Source organism: Harpia harpyja, chromosome 19 (assembly GCF_026419915.1).
Source record: "Harpia harpyja isolate bHarHar1 chromosome 19, bHarHar1 primary haplotype, whole genome shotgun sequence".
In the NCBI taxonomy this organism is placed as follows: domain Eukaryota; kingdom Metazoa; phylum Chordata; class Aves; order Accipitriformes; family Accipitridae; genus Harpia; species Harpia harpyja.
Genome location: NC_068958.1, coordinates 20,218,443 through 20,233,167, shown reverse-complemented (window position 1 = coordinate 20,233,167; position 14,725 = coordinate 20,218,443). Strand labels below are relative to the sequence as shown.

Here is a 14,725-nt window from a genome sequence, read left to right as displayed (position 1 = left end):
GTTACATCCTCGGTCATTTTTAAGGTGGTAGACTATTTTGGAAATACTCTCTGCCTTCACTGGCGAACACGCAACAGCACAGGCTTTAAAGACTGTCACGGAAAACATCCCTGCACACCCGACTGCAAGAGCAAACGCCTCTTACAAAGGTAACCCCTTAAGGTGAGGAGGAAAAACGCCCAACTCGGAACTAGCTGGTCTTCTCACGGATCGCAACGACAGCAAGTTCTTCAGTTCAACAGGAACCGGCTCCAAAAACCCCATCCTGAACTCGGAAAGACCCCTCCGGCGTGCCGCCCCGCTCCCCACACGGCTCTAAGGGCCCTGCGCAAGAAGCACCGGGACGTTCCTTTCACACGGGGCCGAAGCCGCGGCAGCCCGGCGGTACTCACGTTCTGCAGGTAGCGGAAGATGAGGTTTTGGACGCAGCACGGCAACGAGTCCTCGGCGACACGGCCCTTCGGCGCCTCCCGGGCCCACACAGCAGCTCCTGCCCGCCTAGCCCAGCCCCCCGCCCCCGCCAGACCACCCCCCCTGCAACACGAAGTATACGATGGGCTGCACCATCACCTTCTGCACCTTCTGGCCCTGCCGGCGGTACGCCATGGCAATGGTTATGGCTGCTGCTTCTGCCGCTGCCGCCGCCGCCGGAAGTCGCGACGCAGGGCGGGAGCGCGCAAGGATCCCTGGGATGTTGGCGGACCAGGCCGCTCGAGGCGGCTGGGAGGACCGGCGTCTCTACTGCTCCGCGTCGGCGTGGCGAGTAGCGGGGAGCCCCCCCGGGGACCCTCTGTGCCCCCCCCGGGACCCTCTGTGCCCCCCCCCTCCCCACAGACAGACCACGCACCCGCACCCTTCCTGCGCCAGGGTTCGGTAAAAACGCTGTTAACTGTTGTCATGGGCAACAGCTCAACTACCGGTGAAGGCGGAGGAGCCCAGGCTACATTTAATACAGGACCTTCAGGAGAATACGAATATAAGAGGGAAGAATAAAATATTTACAGAAACCATGGCGTACACCAAACCCCGTCTCCACGGGCAGAGCCTAGGCCGGGGACAGCGAAGGCTGACGACGGAGCAGGAGGAGGGAAGCAGCGAGGGGGAAGCCTTCCTCGCCGGGCTCTCGCGCGCTCTTCCTCTCTCCCGAAGTCTGCGCAGAAGTCTCAGCGGGAGAAAGTCCTGCAGCAGGATAAAGCGTCGGCAGCTTGGGGCTGGGTGACCCTTCTGGAGCCGGAACAGCAGTTTGCTCAGTTGTGGTTTCAGACTTTTCCTCTAGGAACTAAGACAGCACAGTGGATTATCAAAGCACACGAGCGTTTTCTCCCAGAGAGAAAGTATTGACAATCAACTCCGACAACCGATTTTTCCTCTGCCAGCAGCAAATGCCTGAGGGCCCCCGCAGCTTCACAAATCCTCGTAGGAAGAGAAGAGACTCAAGTTCTTCAAAAATTTAAGAAAATCATTCAGAAGGTAGCTGCTAGGGAAAACGATCCCTGGTGGCAGGGTACACAATAGACCCCAGTCTCAGCTGTCTTCTGCAGGGTCACAAATTCAGACTGCACGTCGAGACCCGAGGCAGACCGGTAACCTCCAATCTCGCCTCCAGCGCAGACTTCTACCCGGAGCTCAAGCCTCGACAGTGGGGCAGTGGAGACCAAAGGGAAGATCCCCAGGGCATGCCCAAAAAGGAGAGCACGGTTGGTCCAGCAGCAGGACCAAGTTCCAAAATCGCCGGCCCGGGCACACGCTTCCCCCTTGGGCTGGAGTCGACGATGGTGCTGCGCAGCCGGCGGGAGGTCAGACAAAGCCGACAGTGTCTGAACACGAGTCCGAGCAGCCGCCGCTTCCCAGCAGAGGATGAGCCAGCAGCTCGGGGGAGCGATTCATGGAACCGGGAGGCACTTGAACCAATTCTTCATTTACCAATTTACTGCAGACTACAACAGGAATCCTGACTACCCACCCCACATCAGCAAAAAGCACCAACCACACCCCCAAGCTTTGGAACAGTACAACAAAATGGGAGGGGGGTATTCTAGCTGTACTGTAGAGCTGCTGCTTTTCACACTGACACTGCATCATCCCTGATAATTCAAAGTAAGGCTGGATGCACTGACCCCAACCACCACCTGAGGCAGCAGCACGTTTGGTCCAAAAGACTTGAGTAATTATCCTGCTCCCTCCCACCCTGACATTTTCATTACGTTACCCTAAAAGATCAAAGTCAACATGATAACATACATAAATAAAATTCAAGAGTTAACATAGTAACTCCAGACTTGGGATATCAACTGTCCAAGAAATCAGAATACCAAAGCTTTGAAACGCACTGACTGCAGAGTTTTACCAAGGGGGGAGGAATGAAGAAGCTTTAAGTTTAAGCCTTCAGAGCATCGCTGTATCAGTAGATCAGTTCACAACCACCACAGTTCGTAGATGGACATGTCTCTGTTCCGAAATACACAAGCGCTTCGTCCTCTTCATGTGGAAGACAGCCACCGAGGGTTACGGAATGGATGCACAGGACCTTGACTCTGACCAGCAGGGAAATTTAGGACAACTGAGTGCAGATACTGAAAATTTCTACCAGTTCAAATGTGCTTTAAGACTCATTGCAAAGCCTCAGCTAGAAAAAGGATCACCTCTGGGTATCCAACAAAATAATCAGTTTTAATTTTTTTTTTTTTTTTAAAGACTATGCAGTTCAGCTGTCAATCATTTCAGAAAGTTCCATGAGGAGATCATCCTCATCCTTCCCTGGGTCCAGGTCAATTTCTGCTTCCAGTTTGCCTCCTGAGATTTCCCAAATAAGCTTCTCAAAGTCATCTTCTACAGATAAGGGTGCTTTCCCAGCTCCTGTGGAGCTCAACCGGCGTGTCTTCACTGCTACTTGTGAAGAAGCTGAGGTCGAGCTTGAGACCTCTGACTGTGCCACAGAGTCTGCCTGGCTTCCAAGGTGCAGTTCAGGACTTGGAAGAACAAGAAAGAGAGCAAATCAGTGTATGACATTCCTTAAGCAGAGACATGTTTTCTGCAAGCCAGCTCTTAAAACGGTAGTTAATCCCTCCTACACCTCAGCCTTACACAGGGATTGTTATTCAATTAACCTGGGGCTGCTTTTAGAGCCCAATGTATCAGCAGGTACATTTTGCAGTTTGGGGATTTATCCGCAAAGACACAGCATCTGGGGTCTGGCAAAGAAGGTTCCATTTTTGTAGCCAGAGGTACTTGGCCACCTTTACTAATTTGACTGCAAAATGTTACCAAGTCAACCTCTGCAGGCGTTCAGAAAACCCAAGAAGCCACTGAAAAGCTGTACCAACTTGCAGCATTTTCAGACAAGAATCTGAATAAGCAGTCCAGCCAGCTGCTAGAAGCTTATTCTTTCAGACAAATTTTTCCTCTGCTGGATTTTGGCATGAATTATCTCAAAACTCTAATTTTTCCACGTGTGAAAAAAACCACAACTCAGTTTCACGTGAAAGGCACACTGATCAAGAAAAAGAACAAGTTGTGGTTGTTACCTGGCTTGGGGTTTTTCTCTCCCACGTATGGAGAGGAGGCTGTCCTCTGGCAAAGCCGGAACAATGGCCTAGGAAGAAGCAAGGTGGTTTTTATGATACACAGGTCAAAGACTGCTTTGCAGATTCTTCCTCCACTGCTTCTCCTCTGGCATTGCTGAGCCCTAACCAAAATACAGAACCAGGGCACACCTGAAGAAAAGTTAGTATTCCCTTAAAGTTTACTAACGACCTTGGGTCTTCCTAAAGAACACGGCATTAATGGACGTAGCAGAGCGTTATGTAAACACTGCCATTCACCTCGTAAAAAGCAGAAAGGTACTACAAGCGTCCTGTCGACCACTTCTGGATTTAAAAGGGAACAGAGACCCGGAGAACATTTCAGTCTTCCACCTGTTCTCCAAGAGGAGGGTACAACTTGGGCATCAATTTTACTAGGGACCCACTACTGCCTCAGTCGCTGTCCTTACCACAGCTGCTTTTTTAGCTGAAGGCTCCTTCGTATCGCCACCAGTGGCACTCAATGGCTTCACAGCCGCCACGGCAGAGGGATGACTCTCGGCTGCCTTACGTTTCAGTGGCTGCTTTGTGGGGGAGGTGGCTTTCCCATCCAAAGGCTTCAGGCACACCTTCCGTTTGGCTAGAGTAAAAGGAAGAGAGAACTGATACCGTCTTGCTCTGCCTCAGGAAAAAACCAACAAACAAACAGGTTCTCTTAACAGCGCCACAACCCTTCTAGTTAAATGTATTTAGCCAGCACAACTACACTGCCATTTCCCGGATTCTCAGCACTATTTTCCACACCGTAAACTCTGTTTACCAACAAGCCATAAAAAGGAGCAAAGAAATTACAAAAAGGAGCCAGAGTTACAACGTGAAAATTGTCACCCTCTGCCTTTCTTTCAAAGCATGACCTAAAGTAACTCTTTAACATACAGTCAACACTTACTTTCAGCTTTCCATTCCAGAAGTTGAGCTGCCCGTTTCCCTGGTGATACGGCAGCACCCTTTCCTGGGCTTTCAACCCCATCTCCCGGAGATTTCACCAATATCCTCTTTGGAAGCCGATAAGCTGACCCTGAGACCACACTGGATTCAGGACTCCCTGATGCTCGACTTTTATCCTTGATTGCCTGTTCAATAGGAGATGGCACAGCAGCTGCTTCCTTCTGAAGCTTCTCTTCTTGGCGTTGCTTCAGCTGCCGCTTCTCCCACATTATCTCTTCAAGGCTCTTCACTTGAACTTTGGAATTAGTTGCACTCTGATCAGAGGGCTAGAAAGAAGCAAAAGAAGAGGACTAAGAGGACAAAAATCTATGGCGATTTCAGTAAGAAAATCTGACTAGCAATCCCTCCGACATAGCTCCATGTGGAACAGAGCATGTTAATACCATTCAGATCTGACATTTTTCCCCATAAAACGTTGCCTGTAACAGGATCCATGCTTTGCTATGGAAATAGTTTCAAAAGCCTACAATTCCCAACACAGCAAGCTTCTTCAATAGAGCAGAAGACTCTAGCTGTAATCTATTACATTCTTTTTCAGCAACAAGAAGTCATACAAGCTCCCCCAAGACAGCATTCCCTGACAGACTGAATTCCTCTAATACAAACCTCTAGCCTTTTCTATTAAAGTTCTTAGCCCAGGATTTTAAGATCTCCTTCTTCCAGTCTCACAGAGAAAGTCACGGAGAAGAAAAACATTAACCTCGCAGATTTTATCTGGTGCTAATAGGGTTTCTTATTCGTTGTCAGGTATAATAAGATTAATTCAAAGCTTGGGGTTTAACACGTTGTCTGGAAATGCTATTGAAAGTGACAGGACTTGCGACATCACTGCAGCGCTTTCCAAATGCAGAAAGGTAGGAACACACTCAAACTGGGAGCATGCAGCGAGTTACAAACAAAACATAACAAAATGTATCAAAAATTGTATGAATAGATAGATGTATGTCTTCACAAAGGACTCACCTCTGCAGGTGCAGAGACAGCTTTGGGAGAAGGCTTGCTCAATTCCACTATCTTCTTTTCTTCTCTTCCAGGTGCTTCAAAACAAGCAAAAAAAAAAAAAAAATCATCATTTTGTCAACAGCAGAAATAAAGAAACCTGGTTACCTCTGTTTCCTTGCTGTGTTTACTTCCTCACGTCTAATAATGGGACAGAGGGAAAGGCTACAGTAAGCAATCCCTGCAGCATTTGAGCTCTCTTTCCCTCAATCGCACTATTCTCTTTTTAGGTGGCTTATATAATCTTAACGATATCTTTAGTGCTCTGCCAATTTTGACAAAAACTGGCCCTCACATTAAGAAGTTGATACATGCTTTGCAAACATAGATACATCAATAACTAAGTTAAACAACGCATATGCCAAAGAGGAAGGTAAGCCTGGATTCAGCCCAGGGAAGATCCCATACCACAAGCGGATGGCAGAAAAAAACAGAAGCAAGAAACTAGGCTACAAAGCTCCTCAGTGGAAGAATTTTCCAGTGGGAAATACAGAAAACTATCACGTGATTCACAGAAAATAATATGGTTGCATATTCTGGCACTTCCTTGCCTTCTGACTTCGTAGCCTTAAACTCTTCTACCCTCTACTATATGCAGAAGGAAAAAGCAAAGCAAATCCTGAGCAAACTGAATTTGCTTGACAGGGGAAGCGCTTCACCAGGGCAGGTACCAAATCACCTTATTACCTATTAGCTTTGTGATCCGTAACAACCTCCTCCCTGTCGGGGCAGGTTCAGGTTGTGCTGGTGGAGCTGGCACTTTTCCTCCACTCTGCTGCATCCGCAGAGCTTTCTCCCGCTTGATTTCTTCCAAGGTTTTAACACGCACTTCTCCTGCTGGCTTGGCTTTACCTGCCGGCTCTGCCGGGCGCACTTGGCTGAGCACAGACGGAGCAAGTATGTTCTGCTTCTTGGGTTCACTCTCAACTTTTGTCTCGGTAGGAAACTCTTCTGGTTTTTGCTTCTCTCCTTCCAATCGCTTGTGGTTTTTTTCAGCCAGGGATCCTGAGAAAGTTTTGACGCGAACTGCAGGGGAAGGTCTTGCCCCCAAGCTGGGATCTTCTGTTTTACAACATCCTTCAGTCTGGGGTTTTGCTTGAGGTTCTCCTCGTCTCCGATGAGCTCTCTCAAGTCGAATTTCCTCCAGTGTTTTCACATGGATCTCTCCTGCTGGCTTAGCAGCCTTCTCTGTCATCATCAAAAAAAGAGAAGCACCAACATTTAAGGAGAGTCCAGCAATATTTAAAGTCTCCAAAATCTGTCACAGGACTAAGGAAAACTAGGTTTGCGTGATCCCAAGAATGCATCTTAGGACAGCACCATTCTGCACGGTATTCTCCTCCTTTAAGCCACTTGTAGTTTGAAAACTAGTGCTATCCGGAGAGAGTTGCGACACAAAAAGCATTAGTCTATTTTATTTTGTTACTTTCTCAGACCGTAGTCTCTCTGTTCGCATCTCAAACTCCTGCTCCTGGCAGTGCTTCTATCCTACTTGTGCATAAGCATACTGCAGCTTCTGACGGCTCACAGCAGTTTTCAAGTGGAAACCTTGATGAGGCACGAGTGGAAAACACCCCCCCCCCCAGAGCCAGATCTCTGACAGTGGCTAAACAGGACAGCTTCAGCACTCGGCAAGAGGAATCAGGCAGGTGTTTTTAAATTAACTTTTAGGGCTGTATGAAAGTTCACGAAAAGACAAAAGGGGAAAGCATACTTAATAGCCAGTTCTTACCTGTCTCTGTACTGGTCTGTTCAGAGGGCAGTCCTAGCCTCTCCTTCAGAGACCTGGGGACTTGAACTACAAGAGAGAACAGAAAAAGTTAGGCAGACTGCATAAATCTCCATTTGGTGTTCTCATAAATCTCATTTCGAAATGAGACCCATCACTTCACTGGGATTCAGAGCTACCTCGAGCCCTCAACCAACACGCAAAAAGAACCGTTAGAAGAAAGGACAAACAGCAAACCTAAACAGAAAATCTGTGCATCAAATCCAGATGTCTGCTTAGTAGCCGTACCTCTCTTTGGTGCTTTGTCAGCATTCTCCAGAACCTCTATCTTCTTCCCCAGCCTGTCAGTGAGGTTGCGCTTTAGCGGAAGGACACTTTTACCAGCTTCAGAAAGAGAGAAAACAAGCAATACTTTAAGAACGTTTCTCTGGAGGAGGATTTTAGAACAGTCAGCCACAAACTTCAATGCTTCCAGGGATCTTTGCTTATATTTGTCTTTCAGCTGCTAACCAAATTTGCCACTTCTGCCGTCAATACACATCTCTGCCAAAATGTATTTTCCTCCTGCATGCAGCAAAAATACCCTTAAATATAGTTCACGTTTAGATGAGGGCACCCGAACAACGGCTCACAAAAAGCTCTTACCTGTGGATGCTTTCCGTTTTCCCATCCTCTCGCCAAGGTTCAGTTGAATCACAGGCTCCTCCCCTAAAACAAAGAATAATCTCTTCAGTGCACACAAACCAGTAGCCAGTAAAAGCATTGTCCTTCTAGCCCACGTCCCACCAAAAGACACTCTTCTGGTAGCCAAACCACAGAAACGAGTGACTACGAGTAGTAGTAGTGCCACACGTTTTTTGCCTTTCCAAGGAATTTGTGCAGATCTGAACACCACCACTTATACACAGACTCGTATCACGCTACTCTCCGCAAGTGCCACCGTCAACCTCGTCAATGCTTCAAAAATTGGCTACTTGTATAATACCATCTTCTACAGGTCTTCCCTTTCATTACTCCCTGGGTTTTCCAGTTATCCCCTTATTTGCATACGGACACTTGTATTGACAAACCACTTCTGGATCTTTTATTGCAATACGACAAACTCAGCACCTACAAATGCCAAATATTTGCAATCAAACCAGGGCCTTTAAGCATAAAAGCATGGTTTTAATTAGAAAAGGCAGCACCAGCAGGCTAACGTGTCTGAATTATCTTAATTATTACTTAACCTTTCGGTTGAGGAGCCATGAAATGGAAACAATAGCATTGGCTATTACCTTGCTTTGTAGACAGAGTCACAGTTCTCACTACCGTCCGTACATTTTCCTTTTCTGGCACAGGAATAGCCCGAGATTGGAGCGGAGGAACAGAAACTCCTGAAGGACCTTCTGATCAGAGCAAGCGAAACATAACGTTGTTTAGGGAAAAAAAAAAAAAAAAAAAAAACCAAAAACCCAACCAACCAACAAAAAAGGAAGAACTATCACAAAGACCAAAGACATTAGTTATCCATTACTGTCAAACATACAATGACCACTGCATGTAAATAAGAGAAATGAGCAATTTCCCTCTGATTTGCCCTTGGAATTCCAATCTAGAATATCAGCTGTTTGAGTTTAAGAAAACAGACTGCACGCCAAAGCAGCTCAAGGCCTGCAACTAAGCATGGAAGTCTGTCCCTCAAGCAGCTCTCAGCTGCATACACCTCCCAGTCTGAACCCAACAGCCCCCAAAAATTTCCTTTCGCATGCCAAGAATTGTATTCACCAGTGCATAGCCAGCTATCCAGGTAGTATCAGAAGGTTAAAAACAAAAACAAAAAACAAAAAAGGATGAAGGTGAACAGAAGGCAGAAGGATAAGAAAGTAAGGGATATTAACTCACCACCTTGTTTTTTTGTTTTTTCCTTTAGTTTCTTCAGTTTGATTTCTTCAAGTGTTTTAATTCCAAAATTTAAATTGTCCTCTGAAAACAGAAAATCGTTAATGAAGCTGAGGCCTAAAGGCACATGTTGAAGAGCACACATCCTCAAGCTTCTTACACCTCAGAACCCTTCCAAAGTCTTCCAAATAAACCCTCTCAACACTCCCCACAAGTAAAAAAAGCCATAGAACGGATGGGCATTTTGGTAAGCAATTGGCACCCCTCCTCCCATCCTACAGAGTAAAACCTGCACTTTTAAGCGTTTTAATCCATCTACATGATATTCGATTCCTCTGTCGTTAGACATGGCTTCCCACAGTGTTTGAAAGGACACATTTGCAGGCATTTAAACTCCACGCTGTGGCTCTATTTTGTTTTACAAAAGTCAACAAGGAGGAGTTGACCTGTCTGACCCAAGGGACATACGACATTATTAGACAGGAACGAGCTCATGGAAATAACTGACTCCATCCAGCTACCCTATGTTCTACCGTACTTTTAGAACATAGTGCTTTGGAGTTAATCGTCAAGTTCTCCTTCCAATCCATCCTACTACAGCTGCTAGAATACCTTGCTTTGTATTACCGCTGCATTTCCTAGTGGAAATTATCCTCAATCCATTATTGGCTTCTGTTGCCAGTTGCTGGACAGGTGTTTTAGTTTCATCTCCTTCTTCAGAAAGCTGGTCTGAAAGTCCAAAATAAACCTATTCAGTTATGGAGTAGGGATTATACAAGACATTTCATGCTTATGTAGCTCGTACAATGACGTTTCAGTCCACGGTTCACATTCTGTTCGTATTCTTAACTACAAGCAACTGTTTGTAGGAGGGTTTTTTTAAACAGCTATATTGACTTGACAAGCTCATATAAGCAAGAGCTGTACCGGGGAAAAACTATTTAAGAGTCCAGACTCTCGTCCATAGCTTTAAACGCTACACAGTTCAGGCATTCTCTCATTTATACATTCACCTCCAGTAGAAATGCCTTCAGGAAGTAAAAAACACTCACCATCATCATCTTCATCATCATCTGCAGCATTGATTACAACTGGAGGATGCGTAGGACTTGGGACATTTTCAGAGTTTTCCACTTTCATCACCCCTCTCAGCTGCGGAGAGGGATTTGACTGGACAGAAAGTTTGTTTTGCTGCAGTGACGCCTGAGCCATTTTCACATCATCTTCTGCAGACTCAGGGGGACTTGGAAGCGTAGCTAGAGGAAGACGAGGATCATCTCTCATTTGGCCATGTAAAACTTTCACCCCAACCTTGCACTCACTGTCTAGATAGGGTAGATAAGGTACATAACCCACCTGGCTACTGAATTCAGAGTTTCCTATTCCCCACCCCTACGAACACACTAGGAACAATGGCTTCCCTTCACACACTAATCTCGCCACCCGACCATCCAGAAAGGATTAAATGAGGGGGAAGCAACCTGAAGTGCAAAGATCACACAAAGCACAGAGAAGCTGAGCATGAAAGAAAAAATTACATACCAGAATTACAGTCCGTTTAGCTGAGAGCCTGTGACTGCACACTTCTCCCTACACTCATCAGTGAGCAGTTACCTGATGCCTTCTACGGCATTGTACCCACTCCTAAGTAATATTCAAAATTAATTCTTTAATGCTGAAAGAAAAAGGACCCAAGAAACTCACTTTTGCTTGGTGGTAAAAAGAGTCCATCAACATAACGTCCTTTCGTGTGATGGAATGCACAGTTGGATTTTTGACAGCCAACTGGTTGATTCTCCCAGTAGCAAGGAATCTCACTGCGTTTTTTCTGAAGACAGAAAGAAATAAAAGCTCATGGTAACACTCGCCTGAGATTTGCTAAGAGACATAGTTACACGTCATGCCAGAGACAGGGCTATTGCAGTGCACTGCGGAAACATCATTCCAAAGGGCAATACATCACTGAAAGCATTTCAGGGCAGATCGACAAAGTTTGCACAAGCTGTAACAACTACATATTATCTAGCTTTCCTGTCATTCCATTTGAGAAGAGGGGAGGCTCTCACACATCAGTTCAGGGTGGGTTAAACTAAGACAATGTGCAAAATACTGGGATTATTCAGAGGGAAAAAATGCCTTAAATTGCCTAGCTTGAATCCCTCTCAATTTATCTTTCAGAGCCTTATTTCCTTCCCATCTTCTCCCTCCCCACCCTGTGCTACCCCAAGACGTCAGAACAACATTATCAGAAGAAATCCAGGAGAGAAGAGACCTGATAGGCCGTTATCAAGCCCAGCCCTCGGGAGGCTAGTGCAGGCTGTTTACTACTACCCTGCTCCAGCACATTTAACCAGTCTGATTAATGTGGTTGCTTTTGCTTCTGTTAAGAAAAGAACGTCAGCACCTAATACAAAAAAGTCTTACTGAGATATACCTAAGAAATTGATTTTTCTTCCCCCAACTTCCTCCCACCCCCCTCCAAGTAACAGAAAGCAGTACCATTTTAAAGCAAGTAAAGCTATCACGTACAAGCACATTCAGTCTACCGACGGCAAGGAAAAATGCTTTCAGGGATTTAGTTTGAGAACACATCTTTAGGCAAACACTCACATCGATTTCCATGTGTCTGAACCTGCAGATATTCCTGAAACAGCGACCCTCCTGCCAGAGCGTGCAGACTGTCTCATTTCCCAGAGCAGCTTCACAGTGGCGGAAGGAACAGCTGTCTCCCTGTAACCAAAAGGAAATCAACAAAAAGGAAATTAGAATAGTACAACCTAAAAAAATATCCATGCTCGCAGAACTGGAAACAGAATCTAACTGCTTATTCAGTTAACATAAATCTGGATGTCTCCGCCCCCTGTGCCCCCTCCTCTCTTAAAAACTCAACAGAAAAAAAGAAACCCCAAAGCAAAAGAAGCCCAAACATACCTTGTTACAGGTGGAATAGAAATAGAAGTAGCAGTCGTCTCCTTGCTTAGACATAATCGACAAAGTCTGAGAACGAGCTCAGGTTTTAAGGGTTCACTCTCAACAGGGACTTCCTCCAGTCCTGGCAAGAGCTGGCTTCGCTCTTTCTTAGACTGAAAGTCTCCTAATGGCTTGATCAGTCAAATCTTCTTTTTAAAAGTAACCCTAAAGAAAGGTATCAGTAAGTGAAAAATAATTAAATATTAAGCATTTTTACAGCTGCTTTCTGTTAATCAAATTAGCCTCTTGAGGGGGGCAATGTCTTCAATTCAGCTGGTAAGAAGTATCCCAGGTTTTTTTTTTTACAGTCAAACTTCTGTAAAACTGCATGGGTGTTGCCAGCAAGTGTTCTCTTCTGTGTCCTCAGTAATAGTTATATGCCTCAGAGCACAGGAAAAACTACTGCATGTGGCTGTAAGCCCAACAAGAGAGCCACTTCTTAAAAAACTGGTCATACATTTGAGTTATCAGTCAATGATTAACTGTGGGTACTAACAACTTCCATAAAATACAACTGACATATTAAAAATTATTTTTCAATCACCGTAGTTCTTCACGTTCACATACCTGGACAACTTCAGCAAAGATACTGATCTTCAAAGACTTCCAGTTAACTTCTCCTGTAGGCCGAATCAACACTGAATCCGTGAATTAATAATAAAGGGGTAGAAAGAATTTTCCTCCTCACATTGCCAAGGGAACCTCTCATCCACAATTCAAACATAGGATGTGCTTTAAAACATCTTACAACTAATGGAGGAAGCAAGTCCATTTGAATACTGTCAGACTGGAGACAGCCAGGGTTAGTTAGCTCTTCCAAAAAAAAAAAAATAAAAAGAAAAACCAAAAAAAGGCCAACAAAAAAACCCCAGTGCATTTAAAGATGAACTTGAGATTCAAAGTGGCTGCAAAAATGAGGATCCATCTTCCACAGCCGGGCAATTTTAAATTTTTCTATTTTTTTTTTAAATTTAAAATTCAGTAAGTTGCAATTTCTGGTCTTCAAGATTTCTTCACCTATTAAGAAAACACAAAAAACTTCCCCCATCTTTATTACCTGTACAGCAAAAACATACTTGTGCGTATAAATACACAAATATGTATATACATACACATATGTGTTTATACACACACCAAGAGTGAGTGATAATCAAGTCAGCAAGAGTGATAGTAAAAATTAGAATGTGGGGCTATTTGCCACAGCAGACTGCATAAAAAGTCTCTCATTTTGAGGGAACCGGCAAAACTAAAAGATCTACATAATAGTTTGATGAATATGCCTTCAAGGCTGATGCTTTAGAACATGAGTGATTTTGGGGCCAGCACACAAATAGGCATACATATGTACATGCATACAGTATAAACGTATCTATACACACAAGCGTGCACAGTATATGTTGTATGATATCCGTATCGAGAGCAACTCTTAGCCCTAATCAGACACGCAGAGTTGCAATCAATTAACAGCAGGAAGACAGCAGATCGAGGATACAGCAAGCTTTGAGAGGCAGGGAAATGCTTCCTTTGCAAGTGGCATGGCTGCATGATACCAAGAATTTGGAATTACTTTGATTTTAGGAAAGAATTTGTTTTCTTTTTACATCAGAGCCAATGCTACAAGTTTGCCATCGTACGCTGTTCTCTAATCCATATATCCATCATCATGCATTGCAGCAAGATCACGGAAGGTTTGAAAAGATGGCTTAGGTCCAATTTGACAGCTGATGATTTTTTGGTGCCTCCAGAGCTGAAGCTGATCTTATTTAGCCACAAGCAGGTTTTTTTTATGTGAAATCAGATACTTTGATTCTTACTGTTCTGAAGATACTAAATGCCACAAAACCTGCAACCACACCAGATAAAGCTCAAATTCAAGTGATTCTGACCCCTGTCATTCAGATGCTGCGCATTTCTGTGCAAGTATTTCTGACTCTCTTGGACAAAACTGAATGAAATAGTTCTTACAACTTAATAACAAAAGGTTGGAACCTTCTACTCACACAAACACTAGTGCATTTTCCAGGATTTTTATTTTTGGCAGGGAATTTTCCCAAATCTAAAATAAAGAGAGGACAAGTTGGGTTCTCATGTTAGTTACTGGGTTTTGACTGCTTGGCAAAGGGAAGAAAAACAGTTGTTAAGTGCAAGGTTTTCTTCCCTTCTTCAGTATTGATGGGACTATTCACTTTTTACCCTTAGCACCTTCAAAAACAGACTCTTGTGTCATACAGATTCCTACACATCTCCTGCTAGAAATTACTGGCGCTCCTTCAGGTAGAAGTCTGACAAGAAACATTCTTCCAAATGTGTTACTGATGCCATTGATAATTAAATTAAATTTCAAGCACGATTTCTGCAGTTTGCACAAGCCAACGCTTAAATGGATGGCAATTAAGGGACACTGCTTTGCCCAGCAGAGGCATTCCAATACAAATCAGGAGGAATTCACGGTCTAGAAGGCACCATTTCTTTTCCCTAGGAAGTGAGAGACACCTGTATAGTGCAACTTTACTATATCCACCCTCATGGATGGGAAAAGAGAAATCCCCTCAGATCTAGCTCTTTTGAATGCCCAAGCAGCTCAGTATTTTACTTGTTGCCTTCCATACTCCTGAGC

The 14,725-nt window shown here is 44.7% G+C and overlaps 1 protein-coding gene across 3 annotated transcripts; it reads right to left on the bottom strand.

Moving 5' to 3' along the window:
- Positions 1 to 2,668: 2,668 nt before the first annotated feature.
- LOC128154389 (zinc finger CCCH domain-containing protein 11A-like) lies at positions 2,669 to 14,102 on the bottom strand. Of its 3 annotated transcripts, none has more exons than XM_052814935.1 (17): positions 12,676 to 14,102; positions 12,070 to 12,273; positions 11,749 to 11,868; positions 10,843 to 10,966; positions 10,185 to 10,394; positions 9,751 to 9,867; positions 9,142 to 9,222; positions 8,535 to 8,645; positions 7,903 to 7,965; positions 7,546 to 7,641; positions 7,261 to 7,326; positions 6,216 to 6,716; positions 5,493 to 5,566; positions 4,471 to 4,795; positions 3,992 to 4,161; positions 3,525 to 3,592; positions 2,669 to 2,969 (listed from the first exon to the last, which is right to left on the bottom strand). In XM_052814935.1, the coding sequence occupies exons 2-17, from the start codon at positions 12,121 to 12,123 to the stop codon at positions 2,705 to 2,707; spliced, it is 2,445 nt and encodes an 814-aa protein (XP_052670895.1). In that variant the 5' UTR covers positions 12,124 to 12,273; positions 12,676 to 14,102; the 3' UTR covers positions 2,669 to 2,704. The 3 variants fall into 3 exon arrangements, with proteins under 3 accessions (XP_052670895.1, XP_052670897.1, XP_052670896.1); XM_052814937.1 differs by having other exon boundaries at positions 10,191 to 10,394; XM_052814936.1 differs by having other exon boundaries at positions 5,493 to 5,570; positions 6,217 to 6,716; positions 10,191 to 10,394.
- Positions 14,103 to 14,725: the final 623 nt, after the last annotated feature.

Bases quoted from the DNA above. Each gene is read 5' to 3' on its own strand.
- LOC128154389 (XM_052814935.1), bottom strand. From the start codon at position 12,123: ATGTCTAAGCAAGGAGACGACTGCTACTTCTATTTCTATTCCACCTGT. The intron at 10,395-10,842 runs GTGAGTTTCTTG...GTCTTCCTCTAG, and splicing joins CTTTTTACCACCAAGCAAAA to CTACGCTTCCAAGTCCCCCT. The intron at 4,162-4,470 runs GTAAGTGTTGAC...CTTTTACTCTAG, and splicing joins TCTGGAATGGAAAGCTGAAA to CCAAACGGAAGGTGTGCCTG.